The sequence below is a fragment of the Amblyomma maculatum genome, chromosome 7 (genome assembly GCF_055883805.1).
Source record: "Amblyomma maculatum isolate TAMU_Amacu chromosome 7, ASM5588380v1, whole genome shotgun sequence".
Taxonomy (NCBI): domain Eukaryota; kingdom Metazoa; phylum Arthropoda; class Arachnida; order Ixodida; family Ixodidae; genus Amblyomma; species Amblyomma maculatum.
Genome location: NC_139350.1, coordinates 20,922,361 through 20,942,377, shown reverse-complemented (window position 1 = coordinate 20,942,377; position 20,017 = coordinate 20,922,361). Strand labels below are relative to the sequence as shown.

General features: G+C 46.4%; 1 protein-coding gene across 1 annotated transcript in view; it reads right to left on the bottom strand.

Moving 5' to 3' along the window:
• Window positions 1-11,813, bottom strand: part of LOC146182793 (uncharacterized) — a 35,365-nt gene extending 23,552 nt beyond the window's left edge. Inside the window, exons 1-2 of the mRNA XM_084608266.1 lie at window positions 11,423-11,813; window positions 10,043-10,226 (exon numbers count right to left, since the gene is read on the bottom strand). Of these exons, the coding sequence (XP_084464392.1) occupies window positions 10,043-10,226; window positions 11,423-11,536 (298 nt within the window). The 5' untranslated portion in view covers window positions 11,537-11,813. The remainder of the gene's footprint in view (window positions 1-10,042; window positions 10,227-11,422) is intronic.
• Window positions 11,814-20,017: the final 8,204 nt, after the last annotated feature.

Sequence of the window (20,017 nt, the reverse complement as noted above, 5' to 3'; positions counted from 1 at the left end):
AAATACCAAAATAACTATAGAGGTAGCTGAAGGAGGGCAATGCTATTTCATATCATTTGTGGTTTAACGTCCCACACCTGCCCACGGGGCGACGACATTGTGAATTGAAGGCTGGACAGTAGTTTTGGCCGCAAAAGCTTCTTTCATTATCATCAGCCGGACTATACCCACAGCAGGGCGAAGGCCTTTCCCAGTTACCTCCAATATCCCGACCCTGTGCTAGCTGCATCCACTTGTCCCCGGCTAACTTCTTAACCTCATCCACACACCTAATTTTCTACCACCCCCTGCTATGCTTACCTTCCCTTAGAATTCGTTTGATTACTTCAGGCCTTCGATTGTCCTCTTTTCCAACTACTTGTTCTGAAAATGCCAATTTCACCTTACTTTCGACTAGAATTCCAGTAATCTGTGGCATTTCTTTAAGCAACTCTGCACACTTCCTATTTCTTAACGTTACACCTGCCACTTTGTTCCGTAGCCATCTGCATTGTCCTCAACTCAAGTAGAAGCCTTCTCATTACCCTCCATGTTTAAGATGGAAAGGACAGTATGGGTAGGATGTAACTGCTATACTTTCCTCGTGAGTGATACCAACACGAAGCTAATCATAATGTTTCAGTTCTTTCAAAATGCACCCCATTCCATTTTTATTCTCCTAGTTATTTCCCTTTTATTGCCTGGATCCGCGGTTACTACCTGTCCTAAGTAAAAAATTAGAAGAGTTCAACGCTGCTTAACTGAATATTGAGCGAAACCAACAGCTGCGGGTGACCGAGCATTCTTCTAATTCTTTTTCTTCCCCAGCCCACCACAACACGCCCCGCTTTAACCAAGCCGTATGAATGTGCCTTAGTGGCCTAGAGGGGTAACGAAATGCCAAGGTCCTGGCAGACTGATTCTAACATAAGCGTCACACGTGTGAGAGAGAGAGAGAGAAAAACTTTATATAATGAAAAAAGAAAAATAATCTAGAGCTCCCATGGTTGGGTCCTCAGTCCAGGACTCCAGCGGCCTTTGCTGCCCTGCTGGCCCGTTCAATCAGCCAAAGCTGGTCATTCGACTCCGAACTGGACAGCGCAGCCTCCGACTGCTCCGGCGTGGCGTTGTGAATTATCGGCACTGCATCTATGTTCTGGCAGGCCCATGTGATGTGATCAATTGTCGGTTTCTGTCCACACCAGGGACACTTGTCCCTGTATACGGTCGGATGTATCTTGCTGTAAAAAGACAGGCATGGATAAGAATTTGTAGCTGCCGCCAAAACACTCATTGCTCCCTGTTTAACAACTTGTGGGGCGGAGGATACCATCTTCTGGTCCCCCGGTAGTGCACCAAAATGTCTGCGTAGGTACGAGTCACTGCCCCGGTCTCTTCGGCCTCTGGCCTCCCTGGGTTTGCATAACCTCGAGCTATGAGATCGGCCTGGATGGATGTTCCCGGGAATGTCGCCGTGCCCCGAAGCCCAAAGTACGAATTGTTTTGTGTCGCTTATCCCGCCGGCCTTTGAGATGGCGGCCGCCTTTTTGCCAATCCCTCCGTTGCTGAATCCTTGGCAAGCGGCTTGCGAATCGGTCATTACTACCAGCGAACGCCCGGACCTATTGCCCTCTGCGACCGCTAGAGCAATAGCGGGCTCCTCGGAGTCAGACACGGTGCAGTTCCGTAGCGAGGTGCTCATTTTCTCCTTTAGCTGGAAGTCTACAACCGTCATCACCACATCTCTTTCGTTAGAATACATCGCCGCGTCTACATAGACGGCGTTCTTGTTCTGATAGATCTTGGCTAAGGCTTCCGTCCTGGCCCTACGCCTACCCTGATGAACGACAGGATGCATGTTCTTGGGAATTGGCGCTACTAAAAACGTAATCCAGATCGCGTCCGGTATGTCTATTGTCCGTTCAATTTCTAGCATGTGATCACGATAGCCTAGTCTTTGGAGGAGAGCTCGTCCCCCCGTAGTGCTTTGTAGCCTCATCTTCTGAAAGACAAGCTGTGCTTCCTTGTGCTCTTCGTATGTGTTTGTTAAGCCAAGAGCCTATAAATTCGCGTTTGCCGTTCTTATTGGCAGCCCCAGCGCTGTCTTGTATGCCTTCCTGAGGATCGATTTCACTTTCTCTCTCTTCGTTTGGCTCAGGAGTTGATAGCGAAGACTGTACGTGGCTGTGCTTGCCACAAGCGCCCGCACTAACTTGAGCGTGTCTTTCTCCTTCATCCCCTTTCCTCTATAAGTCATTTGCCTAATCATTCTCTTATCTGAGCCGAAGATCCAGATAGCAATCTGATCGTGTGGACCGACCTCTGATTGGATTGAATCCACATTCCCATCACTCTCAGCAGGTGCACTGCTGGCTAGCATAACGGGGAGGTCAATATTACTGTCGTATCGGCGCCTATATACTCTGAGAAGTTCAAATTTTTCGGGCGAACACGAAAGTCCCCTAGCCCTTGCGTAGCTGTCGACACAGTCCGCCTTGAGACCTAGCGAGCTCTCCGTCGCTCAAATTGTTTTGTCATCGGCGTATATTGCGTGCCGAATGCCATCTATGGCATTCAACTTCTCCGCCAAGCCAACCATAGCGATGTTGAAGAGAAGGGGCGAAATTACAGATCCTTGAGGCGTACCCTTGTTAGGCATCTTGATCTTGTCCGATCGTAAGTCGCCGATCCCTGTAGTCGCGGTCCTATCCATAAGAAAGACCTTGACCTAACCATGAATCTTTCGTCGGCATGTAGATTGCTCAGACCCGATAGTATGGCTTCATGACTAACATTGTCGAACGCCCCCTTGAGGTCGAGAGCCATGATCACATGCTATCCATACTTTGGGACATTGCTAAGAACCTCTTCTTTGAGGAGAAGGACATCTTGCTTCGATAGCTTTGGCCGGAAACCAAACATTGCGTGTGGCAGGAGATCGTCATCTTATAGTTTTGAAGTCTGGTCATCACGATCCTTTCATACAGTTTCCCTAGACATGAGGTCAGTGAGATAGGCCGCAGATTCTCCAAAAATGGCGCCTTGCCTGGATTGGGGATGGTGATAATTTCTGCGTGCCGCTCCTCCTCCGGCAGTCTCCGCCTCCCAGTGGTCATTCAAAAATTTTGTGATGCTCGCAATCTGTTCCGCCCTTAGATTCCTTATAATGGCGCTGCCGATCGTGTCTGCTCCCACCGCTGTGTTCTTGACAGCCATTCTGGCCGCCGCATACACCTCATCCTTCGTGATTAGACGGTCGAGTTTCTCGTTTTCAATTCCCCCGATACACTTCTGTGCAGCCCGGGATGTCCATCTCCCCCACGTACCGTTTTCGGATCTTGTCTAGCAACTCTTCATCGTCTCTCAGGTACTTGTAGGCGATTCGGTGAAGCGTCTTGCTGGTTCCGGCCTCAGACTTGGCTGGGTTGATGAGATTCCTTAGCAACGCCCAAGCCTTGGCCGTCCCTAGTGTTCCTTTCAGTAAGATGCCCAATTGTTCCCAGTTTTGTCTAGAGAGCTCTTGCGCATACTGCTCTGCCTCAGCGGTGACCTGGGCAATCTTCAGTTTGAGCTTCCTGTTGCCCTTCTGTCTCCTCCACCTCTTAGTCATACTTGTACGAGCTTCCCATAACCGCTGTAGATAGTTATCAATTTCAAGAACTGCGCTCGTCCTTTTCACGGTCTTTGTGGCTCTTTCGTAATCTTCGCGGAGTCCCTTGCTCCACGCCTCAATAGCTTGAATTGGTTCCTTGTCGCAATGTACTCTAAACGCATTCCAGACAGTTATTTTCACTTCTAACTTTCGTCTGACCATCGCAGTGGCCAAAGATATCACAAGGATAAAGTGATCACTTCCAAGGCTCTAGTTCATGTTTTCCCAAGTAACGTCATTATCTTTGGCTACCTTTCTTGCATCTTTGAATAGTAGCGCAAAGTCAGCATTCCTTTGCCTGGGCGGGCTCTACACATTCAGGACGAATATGCTGTTCTTACCTCTCTTGTGCGGTATGATCTCGATTAGCACACGCTCGATATGTGTTGAACGCCGGGTGTTGAATCGCCGTCACCGTTTTGGCTACCAGGGTTCCCGCTTTCCCCTCTGTCTGACTGGAATACGCAACGTACCCAGAAAGGCTTGGAGAGCAGCCAGTTTCCTGCAGCGCTATAACATCTGGCTTGACGAGAACCCTTTTCATGTAACATTTTAAATTGACCTGCTTCCTGTGGAAGCCGCGGCAGTTCCATTGCCAGATTTCTAGTGTTTCTTTATCTCCCCTAGCATGTCTGGCCATTACGCTGGGACCTGACTATCTTGGGTCAATTTGCTGCAGCTCACTGTAATCGAAGGCCCACTGTACGCCTTCTCCTTGACTTTCTTTCTCCAAATGGTCAACTTCTTCATGAAGTCGGTCGACTGCTGTTCGACCCTCAGTTCTTTCGGCAGTGGCGAAGGTGTACCCTTTCGGCTGCTCTTTTTATCCCCGGTGTCCATGATTTCCTAGCACACGGCAGTAGCTGCCATACCTCTAAAAACTTTCATTAACTCATCGACCTTGCGAGTGAGCTCGTTACACTTATCTCGCATAACTTCAAACTCCCGAATGAGACCTGCACACTCATTACACTTATAATGCAACGTCTCCATTTTTTGTGTGTGCCGGAGTAGAAGCCTTGACCGCTATTTCTGGCCAGCTCATATTGCCAGTCTTCGTTATGTTATTTGTCTTTTCCAGGCTCGGGTTCATGTCATTCGGCTGGCGTCTGGATGCCGACACCGGCAAGGAACGACTACGGCTCACCGAGGTCGCCCCTCGGAGCTGAACAACCGTCTCCTGGCTCCTTCCACGCTATTGTCCTTGTTGTTCTCTTGGTTTCTTTGGGCCTGCCGGTTGTGCATTGACTTTGAGGACAATATGGAAGGCTTGATGCCGCCTCCCTGCAGCTGAAGCTGGAGGTGTTCCGTATCCCTCATTGGGGGGAGGGGTGAGAAGGACTGCGACCGGTGCCGCAAGAAGCTCCGCGATGTCTCTCCCTCGAAGTTAAGCCACTTGATATGCCGGCCTTGGCGCGGTCCGCGTTGGGCGCTGCTGCTCCTTCCTCGCCCTCCAGTAGAGGATCCGGCATTGCTTCGTGCTGGCTGTTGGCGAAGCTTCTTGAGGCGATTTTGGCCCTCCTTTGCAACAGTAAGGTGTGCCTCACCACATAGAACGCACGTAAGCGAGCAGGTGTGTTTTGAGGTGGGTCCAGGGTCCCGTACTGCCGGCACACCCGGACATTCGGCATGGGCATATACATCCGATTGATGTCCTAGTTGTAGGCAGACGTGGTAAACCTGCCTGGTCGGTCGGTAGGGGTAGCAGGCTACCTCACCGCCATAGTAGAGAACGTATCTCGGAACGACAGGCCCCTCGAAGAGGATGACAGCAGTCTTAGATTTTCCCAGCATTCTAGACTGCAGAATAGTGACCCCTTGGGTTCGTACGCGCATGTTGGCAGCTCCTGCTAGCCCACATATAAAGCCCCTCTTTAACCAAGCCGTATAAACGTGCCTTATTGGGCTCTAGGAGTAACGTGAATGCCAAGGTCCTGGCAGGCTGATTCTGACATAACCGTCCCGTAATTAACGAAAGACTCAAGTTGGCCGCTCCAGCCAGCTTGGGGTTTTGTACGGTGGTCGTCTAAAGCTCCAATGTCAATGGTGGTCACCGCGCCGTTCCACGCTGAAGAGCCTGCTCAAATGTCTCCACATTATACTTCCTTATGCTAGCCACCTTGCGTTTATTGATTATTTTTGACATCTCTGCCAGTTCTATTTGGTGTGATGGGTTGGAGGCTTTCATATTGTGGCGTTTCTTAATCAATGCTTTCGTCTCCTTAGACAACTTACCAGTATCATCTCAAACAGTTCTACAGCCTACTTCTACCGCGCATTCTGTAATAATATTTCTGAAATTATTGTTCATTACGTCTAGGTAAAGTCAGTTTTCTCGGTTAGCAATGAATATCTATTATGCAGGGAGAGCCTGAAATATTCTATTTTCTTTTTACCGCTGATTTGTTGATGGACTTCTTTCTCACTAATCTGTTCCGTTCCTTCTTCAAATTCAGATTAATTCCATACGTTAACATCCTGCACTCACTTCATCGAACCTTTCCGCTTATCTCTACATCCTGTACAATTCCAGGATTAGAACACAGTATGGAGCAAATTTTATTCTGTCTCCCTGTTAGGGCTTTTCCATGCAGAGCCTCTTTGCGATGATGCAAAATAACACATAAAATTGTGTGTTCTCAATCAGGTTCGAAACGCAACATATACGGCCATGACTCGAACTATCATTCCTGGAACGAGAAATGAATGTCGTAAGGATAAAGAGCTGTAGGTATATTGGGAGCACGTATAAACATTAGCCGGGTTTCAACTAAGGTAAACGGAGGTAGACGTGCGAAAGCATGGTTGAATTCGGTTTAGCTGTGACTCGGTGCTTGCATTTTTTTTTGCTTTACGTTTAGACTCGGTTACCTCTGCTCACTACCAGTTCATCTGCTCACTACCACTTCGGCGATGCGAGTCCTTGGTGTCGATTTGGACAGTTCTGGTTCAGCAGCGCCATGGGTTCGATCTGCATGACAGAAAGCTGCTAGTACACTACACCTATTTCGGCGCATAGCCCAGAAAACAGGCGGCGCTTGCAGCAACATGGCTCGGACGTTAGTGCATTCTGTGTTACAGCCTCGGCTTGTCTATCAAGCCCAATTTCAAAGTCTCACATCAAGAGACTGGGATCGCTTGGAAGCAGTCAATAGAGAGGCAATGCGAGCCATCACTGGCCTCCCTGGCCTGACATCCATTCACACTCACCAAGCGGAGGCCCAGCTGAACCCCATTGATAGCTCATTGAGCAGCGTCGTGCAGCGCGCCACCTGAAGCGTGAAGCTATTCCTGCAGCGTCTGCATTAGCGCATTATTTTGATTCGTCTTGTACACTGCTTGAAGCAACGCCTTCCGAACCTCCATGGAAACGGCCAACGATGACAAACAACCGTCAGCTACGAGAAAAGGGCCGAGTTCAACATTCGGTGCAAGAAGCTGAGCCAGATCATTACACAGACACTACAGGGGCACTTCAAGCTTATGTAAACGCAAGCACTGGCTACGAGGTTTTACATACTACCCTCATTTGTCCATTGCTTCCTGAAATACGCCACACATGTTCATATAGAACAGAAGCAACGCACCTTCCTTCTCTAATAGCAGAGCTCATTGCCATTCGCGACCGTTTGTCTACATTAGCAGACAGCCTATATGCTGCACCCCCGACCATTCTGATCTTGCATACAGAATCAAGCCAAGCAGTCCAAGCATTACGGAGTATAGCTAATACCTTCGACATCATCAACGATATCTGCAGAATTGTGCAAACATATTCATGCCCTGTACGTGTGGTGTGGGCTCCCCACATTATGCTCCGTCTCACAGAAACTGATAATGTATCCTGTTCCCAGAAAGTGACATATCCTCTACCTATGTTAAAGTTTTCCGCTGGAGATGCCGTAGTTCCTGCAGAAGAATTTCTTCGCCGCTCCACGCGTGCTTTAATTCCACCGTGTGGATCAAACCTTCCCGGCGGAGGAGGTGGCGCTGAGGAGAATCCGCGTGGGTGCTGTGTTAACGCCTTCTGTAAAATCTTCCTGGACCACCCAGACTGCTCCCACGAACTGCCCTTTCTGCCCAGTCCCTGCTATGGAAGCCACACTAGACCACTTCCTAACAACTTGTCCTGGTCTTCGCGCGGCCCGAAAAACACACCTTAAAAGCCACTCTTACCACCCTACCAGACCGCCCGACACAGGGGTATGGACACATGGCCCACACCATCAAGAGCTGTTGGCATTCATTGCTGCCACAGGCCTGTATCAAAATATTTAAACCCTTATGCCGAAGGGCGAACTTGCGCAATAAAAAAAGTTTAGATTGGTTACGCTCTACGATACACATACGTTAGGCAACGTGGCCACGTACAGGCCTCTTTTCTCCGTTCCAACTCAGCTAGCCAGACATGGCGCGCGTCTTCGGGCGGGGGAGTAGCAGGATCCGGCTCACTTGCCATCATGGCGTGGTCTGACGTACCGTAGCAGTTGCGTGGTGCGCCTATGCAGGCAATTATGGCGCACATCATCATCATCATCATCATCATCATCAGCCTGATTATACCCACTGCAGGGTGAAGGCCTCTCCCATATTTCTCCACTTAACCCGGTACTGTGCTAACTGCATCCACTAGACCCCTGCGAACTTCTTAATCTCATCCGCCCACCTAACTTTCTGCCGCCCCCTGCTACGCTTTCCTTCCCTTGGAATCCACTTTGTTACCCTCAGCGACCATCGGTCATCCTCTCTTCGCACTACATGTCCTGCCCATGTCCATTTCTTCTTCTTAATTTCCACTAGAATGTCGGTAACTTGAGTTATTTCTCTGACCCACTCTGCACGCTTTCTATCTCTTAATGTTACCCCTACCATTTTTCGTTCCATAGCTCTCTGGCTTGTCCTCAACTTAAGCAGAACTCTCTTGGTTAGCCTCCACGTTTCAGCCCCATATGTGAGTACAGGCAAGATGCAACTGTTGTGTACTTTCCTCTTGAGCGATACCGGTAAGCTGCTAGTCATAATCTGCGAGTGCTTGCCAAATGCGCTCCATCCCAATCTTATTCTTCTTGTTATTTCCTTTTCATGGTCCGGATCTGCGGTTACTACCTGTCCTAAGTAGACATATTCGCCTACTACTTCCAGTATTTCGCTACCTAATGTAAACTGCTGTTCCTTCCCGAGGCTGTTGAACATTACCTTAGTCTTCTGCATATTGATTTTCAAGCCTACCTTTCTACTTTTTCTGTCTAGGTCATCAATCATTATTTGCAGTTCATCCCCCGCGTTGCTTAGCAAGGCAATGTCATCAGCAAATCGCAGATTACTGAGATATTCTCCATCTACCCTTATCCCTAACTGCTCCCATTCCAAGTCTCTGAATACTTCCTCTAAACAAGCTGTGAATAGTACTGGGGAGATTGTGTCTCCTTGCCTAACACCTTTCTTTATGGGAATTTTGTTACTTTCTTTATGCAGAACTATGGTTGCTGTGCAGCCACAATATATATCTTCCAGCACTTTCACGTACGGCTCGTCTACCCCCTGATTTCGCAATGCCTGCATCACCGCCGAGGTTTCAACTGAGTCAAATGCTTTTTCGTAATCAATGAATGCTATGTATAAGGGCTGGTTATATTCCGAGCATTTTTCTATCACCTGATTGATGGTATGGATATGATCGATAGTAGAGTACCGTTTCAGAAACCCTGCTTGATCCTTTGCTTGATTGCAGTCTAAGGTTGTCCTGATTCTAAGGCGCACAGAAAGATGCTATTTTAGTTACTTTTGGTTTTGTTTTTATTTTTTATTTCGTTCCATTATTATCATAAATTATCATTTTATTTATTTGATACTGATTGCCATAATCAATGCTTATCCCATTATATGCCGTACTAATGCTTTTATTAGTAATTGGTATAAATGAAAGGAAAGACTCAGTAGTTGCGAGCATCTTTGTGGACACTTGGTAATGTAGTAATAATTCTTTTACAGGTAGGCAAAGGTTCAGTTATCTTTTGCGCACATCCTCAAAGCCCGGATAGACCTTGTGATATAGCCCATTCGTATTAAAAGTACCGAGAGCATTGCATGCTCTTACCGTTGCCTTTGACCCTTCGGTAGCGGCTTAATCTCCTGGCAGAATGAAACTGATTAGTTGAAGTATCCGCGCCCTATGAATAATCATTTAGCCGGCTTTATTCTGAAGAAAAAAGAAACGAACGTCTTCGCCTCTAACTCAAACTATTTTTTCAGTGAGAACACATTAATGGTGTAAGGTATAAAATGTTAGCTTTTCAGGTACTGTATGGTCACAAGCCAATCAACTATCATTTCATCTGAGAGCGCAAAAGAAAAACATGTATACAAGCCTTAAACGTCCACATCATTCATATAATAACTCAAAGCCCCTACCCGGGATGGCCATCGCAACGTTGAGGTTGGGATTATTCCCATCAGGCAACTTGACGCCATCGTCTTGGACTTGCTGCTTCGCTGGTTTCGCGCTGGTTGGAGTCCTATCTTGGACTGTTACTGGCCGACCAGTCTCTTGTGGTGCAAAATGTCCGGTGTTGCCGCTGTATGAACATAGACCATCCTGCGCGAAAGCGTCGGTACGGCATAAACGAAGTCACCTCACGCGTCAAGAATGAGCAGTTCAGTGCAGTTAACATCTTTAAAGTGATCGATTCAGAAATCTTGTTTTAGGCCAGTACATTATAATATCTGGGGTTTGTAAACAAGGGTTGGAACAAAAAAGTATTTAAATAGGTTCACTCTAACGAATAGGCGGCAAACCAGGTGCTCAATTTTGATGGAGCGAGCGGCAATATATAGGGCTACAAAAAGAGCGCATATTGAGATATATTTTTTTCCGCTGCCAGCATGGAACGGTCGCCAGTAAGTACTATTTATAGTAGCGCCTTATTTTGGCCTGTATCACTTCAAAACAAATTGATCTGGCAGAAGAAATGCGATCATTTCATGTCTTCCCCGACAGCCGGCATAAGCGCATGCCGGTTACTGCGAGGGTACAATCTGTTGCATCTCTACTTTTTGCGAGTTGTAGTATGCTCACAGCCCTCTCCTCTCCAACCTGTCTTTCCGGTCTTTCCAGTTACCAATCCTTGCGCCAAGATAACTTCTGCGGTGATGTTGGTGATTGCGAGACACACAAAACTAGTACGAATGAACAGTCCAGAACACTGCAAAGAGCACTGGATGCATAGCATCACTTGTGTACAGTGGCGAAGCTGCCTTCTGTCTTGTGAGACCAATATTTATATATAATATATATAACAATAATAGCGGCCATGGTGAAGCCTAAATTACTACATTCAGCTTGCGTCTTGTACCGCAAAGCTGATGATTTGGCAACTGTATATACGAGAGTACATTTGGAAGTGCGCAGAAAGTAAACGGTCTCCGGGTTCGATTATATCACGATGAACGCGACATAAGACAACGGCACGGAGTTTCAGCGTCAGAGTTCCGGCATTCGGAACGTGGATCCGAGGTTCACAAAATATATCTGCCTGTGGTAATCTACGGTGTAAAGGCACAGGTGCCGTTCCAAAACAACACAAACAGGCTTAGCATGCAGTAAGCTTGACGCTACAGGATTTTGATACTAATGCTTCTGACCATCAAAACTACAATTCATAGCTCACAATTCTGATTTCCATAAATCGCAGGAATGACAGATCATTGGGGTACCTGTTTTGCTGCCACACTCGTGGAATAGTGTTTGTCGACCAGCATCAACCTCTTGAGCAACGGCTGTTGTGTACTCACTTCGAACACCGGCGCTGCCGCACACGAGGTCCTGCCACATCCTCGACCTCTACCTAGTGTTCGTTTGCCAACAGTGACCGGAGATGCAGCATCGCCGTCACCTGCGAGTTCCATGGATGAATATTTTCTGCCCCGTCGCCGCTTCGAGAAATTTCAGGCTAGGGCTGCTCTGTTTATCCAACATTTCTTAATGGATTTGAAGGCACCAGCTTTTTTTGTGTATGTCTGAGTGGCTGCAGTAAAAAACTATGGTAAGTAAATTGATATCAGTTTCAATTCAATCACACATTAACTACTTCCACCTCGTTTGGGGTACAACATTCAAAATAAATCTGAACACCATACTGGGTCTCCAAAAGAAGGTTATTAGATTGTTGGTGCATGCTGCACTGCCCACACGCAAACATTATTTCCGCAATATAGGTTTCATCGTGTGCATACAATGTTTGAGTATCGTTTACTTCACTGCCTTATATATTCACCTCAATGTTTAACCGTCTTCTTGAAGGATATTGCTATACTGAAGCCTTACGTAAACCTTTCTTACAGAAGAAGTAAACAAATAAGGGACGTTTCTCGAACGAGGACGTTATACGGTAACCAGAGCCTTCGTTTCACTTTACCGTGCATACTAAATCAATAGAGCATAAAGAACCTAAGCATCTTTACCGCCTCAATTAAGTACTTTTTTCATCAGTTCCGCACTGTCTTTCTGTACTTTCCGTTCCTTGCCTTGAACATTAACACAAGAACAGTAACTTCATTTTCATTACGTTTTGCCATGTTGCGTGCATTCTGTTAGTTAATTGTTGGCCGTTAACCCACTGTGGTAAGTTTTAATTTGCTGTTTCATTTGTATAATTGTGCTCTTCCAGTGCTTTGTAATTTTCATTTTATATATGTATATGTTCGCCTTGATTTCACACGTCTTGTTGCCCTGCCTTTACTGGGCCTCGGGCATCTCTCAAGCTATCGTTGTAGTGTTTTGCTCGAGCGAGGCCCATTTCCTGTGTATTACAGGAAAAAAATTTTCTTTCAACTATAAACGATTTGGGCATAGAGGCTATACATGGTGTATAGTGTATACAGGTAACGTTGCAAAGGACTTTCAACGTCGCTGAAAGCAATTCAGTTTTGAAAAGCGCTTAATATGGTTTACGTGTCTTATAGGTTCCACAAGCTGCCAGCATATAAAAATATCTAAATCTAATCTACATTAATAGCGACATTCAGGTGCCATCGTTTGCTCTGCTCTACCTCTGTCATCTCTGTCATTGTGCCCATTAGACTGCTTCTAATATGCAGCCTATTCGGATATATCTGAAGGTATAGTGGCTGGGTTCCCGTAGGAAAGAGATTGTTCCTTTGTAATCTCATGCCGAGGACAATCCAGGCGAACAGACACAGACGCAACCGTAAGCCTAGAAAGACACTCGCCTTAAAAAAAGCGCTGATGAGTGCATTCTGACAACTATGTTGTGTGCGTTTTGGTAGTGGCGCAATCTCTTTGCGTTATGAGATTGATGTGTTGCAGCACTCACGTGAAAAGAACTAGCCTTTATCTGGGTGATATCGAAGCAGTAATAACAACCAGACGTCTTCTTCTATATTTAAAAGGAATTCTCAACTACCACACAATGATGAGTTATACATAAAATGTTAGGTTTTCACACATTGGTTGCTAAGAAGCGCCGCAAATATTCCCCTGTATCAAGTGTCAATCAAGTGTCAATCATTTAATCTACGAACCGCACCTACACCATGTTTCAAAGCACGCACTATGTTCTTGCAGCCTTGTTGGTGTCGCTCTGATTAAGGGTCCTCCTTGGGCGGGGCGCGCTGTGATGGTGACCGGCAGACCACCCTCGTGGTGTGTAACGTGTCCATTTCTGCTGCTGAAAGAGAGTGGCCCATCCTGCACGGAGACATTGGTACGTCAGAGATGGGACTTATAAAGCCTCCTGCGGCGTACAGTAGTTATAAATACAACAAGTAGAGTGTGTGCATATATATATATGAAGGGCACAAAAAGAGAACTGCACAATCTGCATTGCAGTAATACGAAAGCATGGATGCTGCTTTTGGGCTTTTGGTCGCTTCTGGTTGCTTGAAGTTGCTTAAGTCCATTCTTGTTTATCCATTTTAGTCTTTGCTAATTTCAAATTGCGCGTACATCTTTTCCTATGCCATCTTTCAGATCTACATCCGGTTGCGTGACGTTACATCCTCTACGTGACAATAATTCACTTTTTGTTTCCAATTTCGCGCCAATGCCTTTCTATGCCATTTAAGGCTCTACTTTGGGTTGCATGACGTCACATTCCTGACGCCATTCTAAATGACTGACCTAACTATTTTAGTTTTTGGTACTTTCAAATTGCACGCCGATCCCTTCCTATGCATGTTTTTTGCATCGACTTCAGGTTGCATGACGTCAAATCCTTGGCATCGGCTTAATTGATTGATTAATCAGTTACGTATCTAGTATTTGATACATCTTGACGTCACGCTAATTTACTGAAGTAATTAACTTTTTTTAGCAATTGCTACATTCAAATGTGGCGCCAAGCCATTGGCTAATGGACCAGTTTCGCCTTTACTATAAAATTTTTGGCCTGTAAATATATACCTAATTAACTGACTAGCTTAAATATTTTTCCGGACACATCAGTAAGTCAACTTTTATCGATTGACACAACTGAATAACCTGCACCACATCACAATTACTCACTGCCGAGGAATGGAGACACGCGGAGATCATAATGATCCCCAAACCAGGCAAACCACCTAATCTGGATGGACCCGCATCCATTTCGCTGACCTCGTGAGCGGGAAGCTTAATGAAAGACAATGACCTGTTTCCGCACACGACGTTCGGCTGCAGGCCCTGGTTCTCTAGACAGGACGTCCTATTGCAGCTAAAGAAGGCTGTCATAAACAGAATAACGGCAAGAAATGAGACCATCATACTGACCATAGATTTGAAGGGCGCATTTGAAAACAATAGCCACGAGCGATACCCGGGGAACTCTCGGCAACAAAGTGTGGAAGATATACCTTTATGTATATCAAAGCGTTCCGAATGTACCGAGCAGCCATCATTGGGACTAATAACGTACGGTCAGGAAGGAGAAAAACCCCCAAGGGCACACCAGAAGGATCAGTTATATCTCCAATACTGTTCAACATTGCCATGACAGGGATAGCGAGACGACGCAGGAACATATAACGCATACAACATGCAATCTGCGCAAACGATGTAACAGTATGCACCCAGAAAGGGTCCAGTGGGGAAAAAAAGAACGGCTACAACTGGCTGCGCAAGAACTTGAGGATTTCGCTCGTTCTAGTGCAATCCAGTGCTTACCAAAGAAATCACAATACAAAAGATCACACTCTGGCAGGTACAAACCACTGGACATCGACATAATCATGAACGGACACCCGACTTGTCAACACACAACAAAATGAAATTAGTAGGGCTGTGGTTACAAGAAGGAGGCGAGCGTGATCAGACGATCAAATAGGTTACCACTGTGACCAACCAAATCTCTAGAATGATAAGCAGAATAACAAACTAAAGAAGGGGGATCAGTGAGCAAGACGCAATACGGATAGTGACAGACCTCGTCATCCCACGGCTCATCTACGGAAGCACATATCTTAAAACAAACAGGACGGAAAGAAACAAGATAAACGTGCTAATCAAAAAGCCATACAAACTGGCTCTACGATTGCCACCACATGCCTCTAAAAGCACCTTTGACAATCTGGGCATGCAGTATACCTTCGAAGAACATAGCGAAGCTATGCTCGACTCCCTGATCAGAAGATTTAAACAGACCAAGACATGCTGTGCGCTCCCTACGAAACTCGGATACACCCTGAAGACGACAATAGCGCGATACTACAAATATCGCATCAGACATCAGGGACACTTTCACGGTCAGACCACTGCCCAGAAATATGGACCCTGTCAATCATAACGGCAGAAGGAATGCCAGAGCCAAAACCCTTGACAAACACCTGAACACAAAACATTTTGTGATGTAGTACGTCGACGCAGCGAGGTACAAAGGAAGAAAGGCGACTGCAGCCGCGGTCACAGACTCACAAGGCGAGCTCATATACGAAACAAGTATACGAGCCAAACGCATCCGCGCAGCGGAAGAGGTGGCAATAGCCTTAGCACCCTCAGAAGCAAACAGAAGACAACACAGTTACTGGATAGTCGCGGACTTGCAAGCCGCCTGTAGAGCCTTCCAAAACAACAGGATTTATCGCATAGCAAACAAGTTTCTACACACGATTGTTTGGGTCCCCGACGCTGAGGTGGAGGGTAACATTAGAGTAGATGGCGGGGTCCGAGGTTTCACTAGCCGGGTGGCGGAGCCATCGGTAGAGCCTTTCACAACACCAGAAACATACGAGGAAACAATATGAGTGTGTAGAGAGAGGCGTAGTAAGTACGCACTTCTACATGACACACTAAGCCAAAAACAAGCTACTACACTTAGGCGCCTACAAACAAACACACATCCAAACAGAGCCCTGTACCACAAGATATGGCCAACGCAATACAAAAGCGAATGTGTCTGGTGCAGAGACACTGCTACACTATAACACACAACGTGGGGATGTAGAGCAAGCCCCATAATGCCTTAAACAGTTAGCCCTAGTCCTGAGCAGTGGAAGGACCTTCCAGCCGACTCGTACGCACAGCATCAGCTCATGCTGGTTCAATGGACTAGAGCCGCTGCTGAGGCCAATGGACTCCTGGACAGGGGACTGTCAACTTCTGCTCTTTCCTAACCCACTACCGCTAACCCCAATTTACCCCAATAAAGTTTATTATACAATCTGGAACATTGATTAGTCATCATAGGCCGGAGCGCAGATACGTCGCCAACGACTCCGAGTCCACTTAATATAATAAATATCCCTGTTATCGCCAGGTACGGACTTGTTGTTCACGCTGTATTTCTCACCTGATCCACACACCTACATACAGTTCTCATTCCCACGAGAACTTACTGACACAGCAATTGTTTCCGACATACTGATATTACTGGTACTACTACGCCGGGTGTTTCCAGACTGAACGAGCTTAATAAGCTATCGTAAAATTTTCCGACATCACTGCTGTATTTGCACTGAAGAAATGCGTAAGCCTGGGGGTTGCTGTGTTTTTCCGCGACATGTGTCAGCAGGATTCCTGGGATCTGGGCCTTTTCTTTCCTGTAAACCACTTAACGGCCTCTTGACGATTACCTAATCTACCCACATCAACCATTATGTCGCCTGCACACGTTTCCTTTACGCGCTATCGGAAGGCAACATTCTTGATTCGATATATCAACTAGTTCCCCTTTTGCAGCCCCAACAACGCCACAGCCATGCGAAACTAGCCTACATAGTCATACAATGCTTAGGCGTTAATAGATCTTCCCGTGAATAAACTTATGTAGGTACGTTATATTAGAAGCTTAATGGTTGAGATCTTGAGAGTTTAGGCTCCGAGAGGTTTACTTTAAGTCGAAAATTTTGCTGACTAATCAGGTACTTCCAAATGGGAAATTTGAGCGCAGTTCATCAGCTGTTTCACCTTTTCAATAGATTGAGGCAGTTTTCAAGCAAGACATATATGTACAAATACAGAAAATTTTTTTTATTTTTCACGCATGTTCCTTCAAGAAACACTCCTCTAACAGTTCTTGACAGTCGTGAAGGAAGCTTCGTGATCGCCCAAAGCTTTCAACAACCTCCCCCCCCCCCCCCCCCCCCTGCACCTCTTTCTCTTTTTTCAGGGCCGCCTTTCTCTTTTTCTTTACAGCTCGGTAACGGTGTCCGCGCAGAGTTTTGACAGATACTGCGTCCTTCCTTTGCTTTCAACCAATCTTCAACGCCACTGATGTCTATTGTAATGCGACTATTTCTATATGCTCTGTGGTGTGGAGTTCGAAAAAGCCAAATGAAAGGCGCCTCGCAGACGCCTGGATCTAATCCAGGCGGCACAGATAGCTTCATATATGCGTGAATATTCTGGCGACGTCATCAGCAGTCATGGCATGACCGGATGTGACGTCATTGTCACTTCCGGTTATTAGACACGGCCGGATGCGACATCATGATGACGTAACAACCTGTCATGATGTCAAGGCCGGGGACGTCACCGATTACGAAGCCGACGGCAACGACGACTCAAAACGCAGTGACGGGCGCCAAAGAGCTGCGCTCTAAAGATGCTCCGAGATAACTGCAGTTGCTGCACAGGAGAAATGCCCAACCTGGAGTGTTGCTGTGTTGCAAGCGAGATGTGTCGGGGATTCCGTCAGTGAAAGATACAGTGCCTTTAGATTCCTGTAAACCAATTATAGAACGTAAGTGAACTTCGATGCGTTCAATGGAACACTGGTTGTGTTCGATAAGCGGCCCTTGATATACCATGTGCAACCGCAATGCTCAGGTTTTCGCATTTTTGCGCTGTAGATTCTGCAGTTGCTGCAGAAACTGCATATTTTGTGTAAGGAATCTGCACATTTTGCAGCCATCACGGAATTTTTCAGACTGCAGTTGGTTGAATACCTCTCTACACACTTCTTAACTATTGCCAACCATTAGTGCACGCAAATGATGGCCTTGAGCACTCGTTCAATTTCCAACATTTCAAATTTCCTGCTACAGGAAGTTAGGACTAGGTCATGTGAAGTTGAATACCACGGCAGCTTTTCAAGGCACCCGTGTGTTGTGCTGTGCGATGTGAGTGCCCGCTTAATAACCTCAGGTGGTAGAAATTTCCAGAGTCCTCCCCTGCGTCATCTCTACTATCCTGAATCGCTTTCGGACGTTAGACCACACAAATCAAGCGAAACCTGACGCCTTGGACGTCTACATTACTCCTCCCGGCTATTTGTGTTGTGTTGTGTTGGGGTTTATGGCACATAGGCAACTAAGGCCATCATGCGCCAAACTCAGGGTAAAGTAATTCTTGTTTAAAATAACTCGGAGTTTGATTATTAGCTTTACTTCTTTTAAAAAATCAAAAATAGAAGAAATTTCGACAATGTCATTCTCTTAGACATCTATTTTTATGTGTTACTGATTAAATTAGCTGTTTTATATAGTTATTTACCCATTATGCAACTTGAACCCCTATCCTTGACGCTCTATATCATGGTACCATTCATTTTCTGATATACCACTAACACTTTTACAGCACCGACAAGCTCATGACCAAGCGAAATCCGCCTACATAGCCAAACAATGCTTACGGATTACTAATTAATTGCGAGGTTTGAATACATCTATACGATATCAAGGCGAAAGCCTAGTGGATTGCTAACTTGATCTGCTGAAGCTCTTGCGTTAGTGTTTCTGTTAACCTACTCTTAAAATTGGTGATGATCATATTCGTCATCAGCTGTCGAACTTTGTGATAATCATTCTCCTGAACGGTTGTCAAAGTTGGTGGTCGGCGTTCGCAGAACGAATAGGGCCGCTTGTTGTTTCATACAGACCTCTGCCACGACTTCTTCCACAGGCCGCTTTTGTCCTAACAGCGGTTACGATTAGGGGCATTTCCATCTGTCCTAGCCTCTTACACCATAGAGTACACACTCTTTGCTCCTCGGTCGAGACTAGAATATGGCGCACCATAACCCACTGGTATGGGGAATGAATCTCTGGGCCCGCTCGGCAACGTACACAGGATATGTCATTTTATGGTGTAGACCCCAGATTCGCGTCCAATGCGACAGAAACTTCAACGAAGATTTGCTACATTTCGGTGGAGGCGAAACGCCAAGGCGAGCGCGCGTTGTGCGATGTCAGTGCACTTTAATGATCCCCTGTTAGTCGAGATTATCACGAAGCCTCCCGTTAAACCTCCTCTTTCTTCTTTCATTCGATCTTCCTCGATTTCCTGTCTGGGTCGTTCAGGCCTCACCAAAAGTGGGGAAGATATCGAAAATTTCCTAACGTTTTATAACAAACATTTCCGTGTTCCCTGCAGAATCTGCACTGGAGAATGCGTAAGCCTATGCGTTGTTGAGTTGTCCGCGAGATGTGTCAGCGGCACTCAACGAGTAAAAAGTGGCATAGTGGAAGGCTACCGAGTAATTTAACCTGCACTGACATCTCACCGTACACGGAAACCTATCGGTTTCACTTCCATTGAGACGCAGTTGTCTGCGGCTCAGCAGAAACCTGCATACTGAATAGCAAAAGTCTGGAATATTGAGCACTGCGCCACCACGACGTGGCGTATTCTCTAAACCAATAAATCAATTTACATAGTTTACTAATTTAAAAGGTGCAAATACATCTCGCCTTCTGGGGACAAAAATAAAGGGCGTTCATAAAACCCGCGTCCTAGTTCACACAGTTGGCTTAGATTCTCTGTGCTCAACACGATTTTTAGACATTCATATTGTAGCGAAACCTACATTGGCCACAAACGGCACAGAATGGCCCTGAGCCATTGCTACAGTGCCTTTGCCTAGCAGCCAGCGTAGCTGGCAGACGCCGGCGATCGCCGCGGGGCCGCCGCCGCCGACTGGTATGACATCACACCGCTTAAATCAAATGCAGACGCAA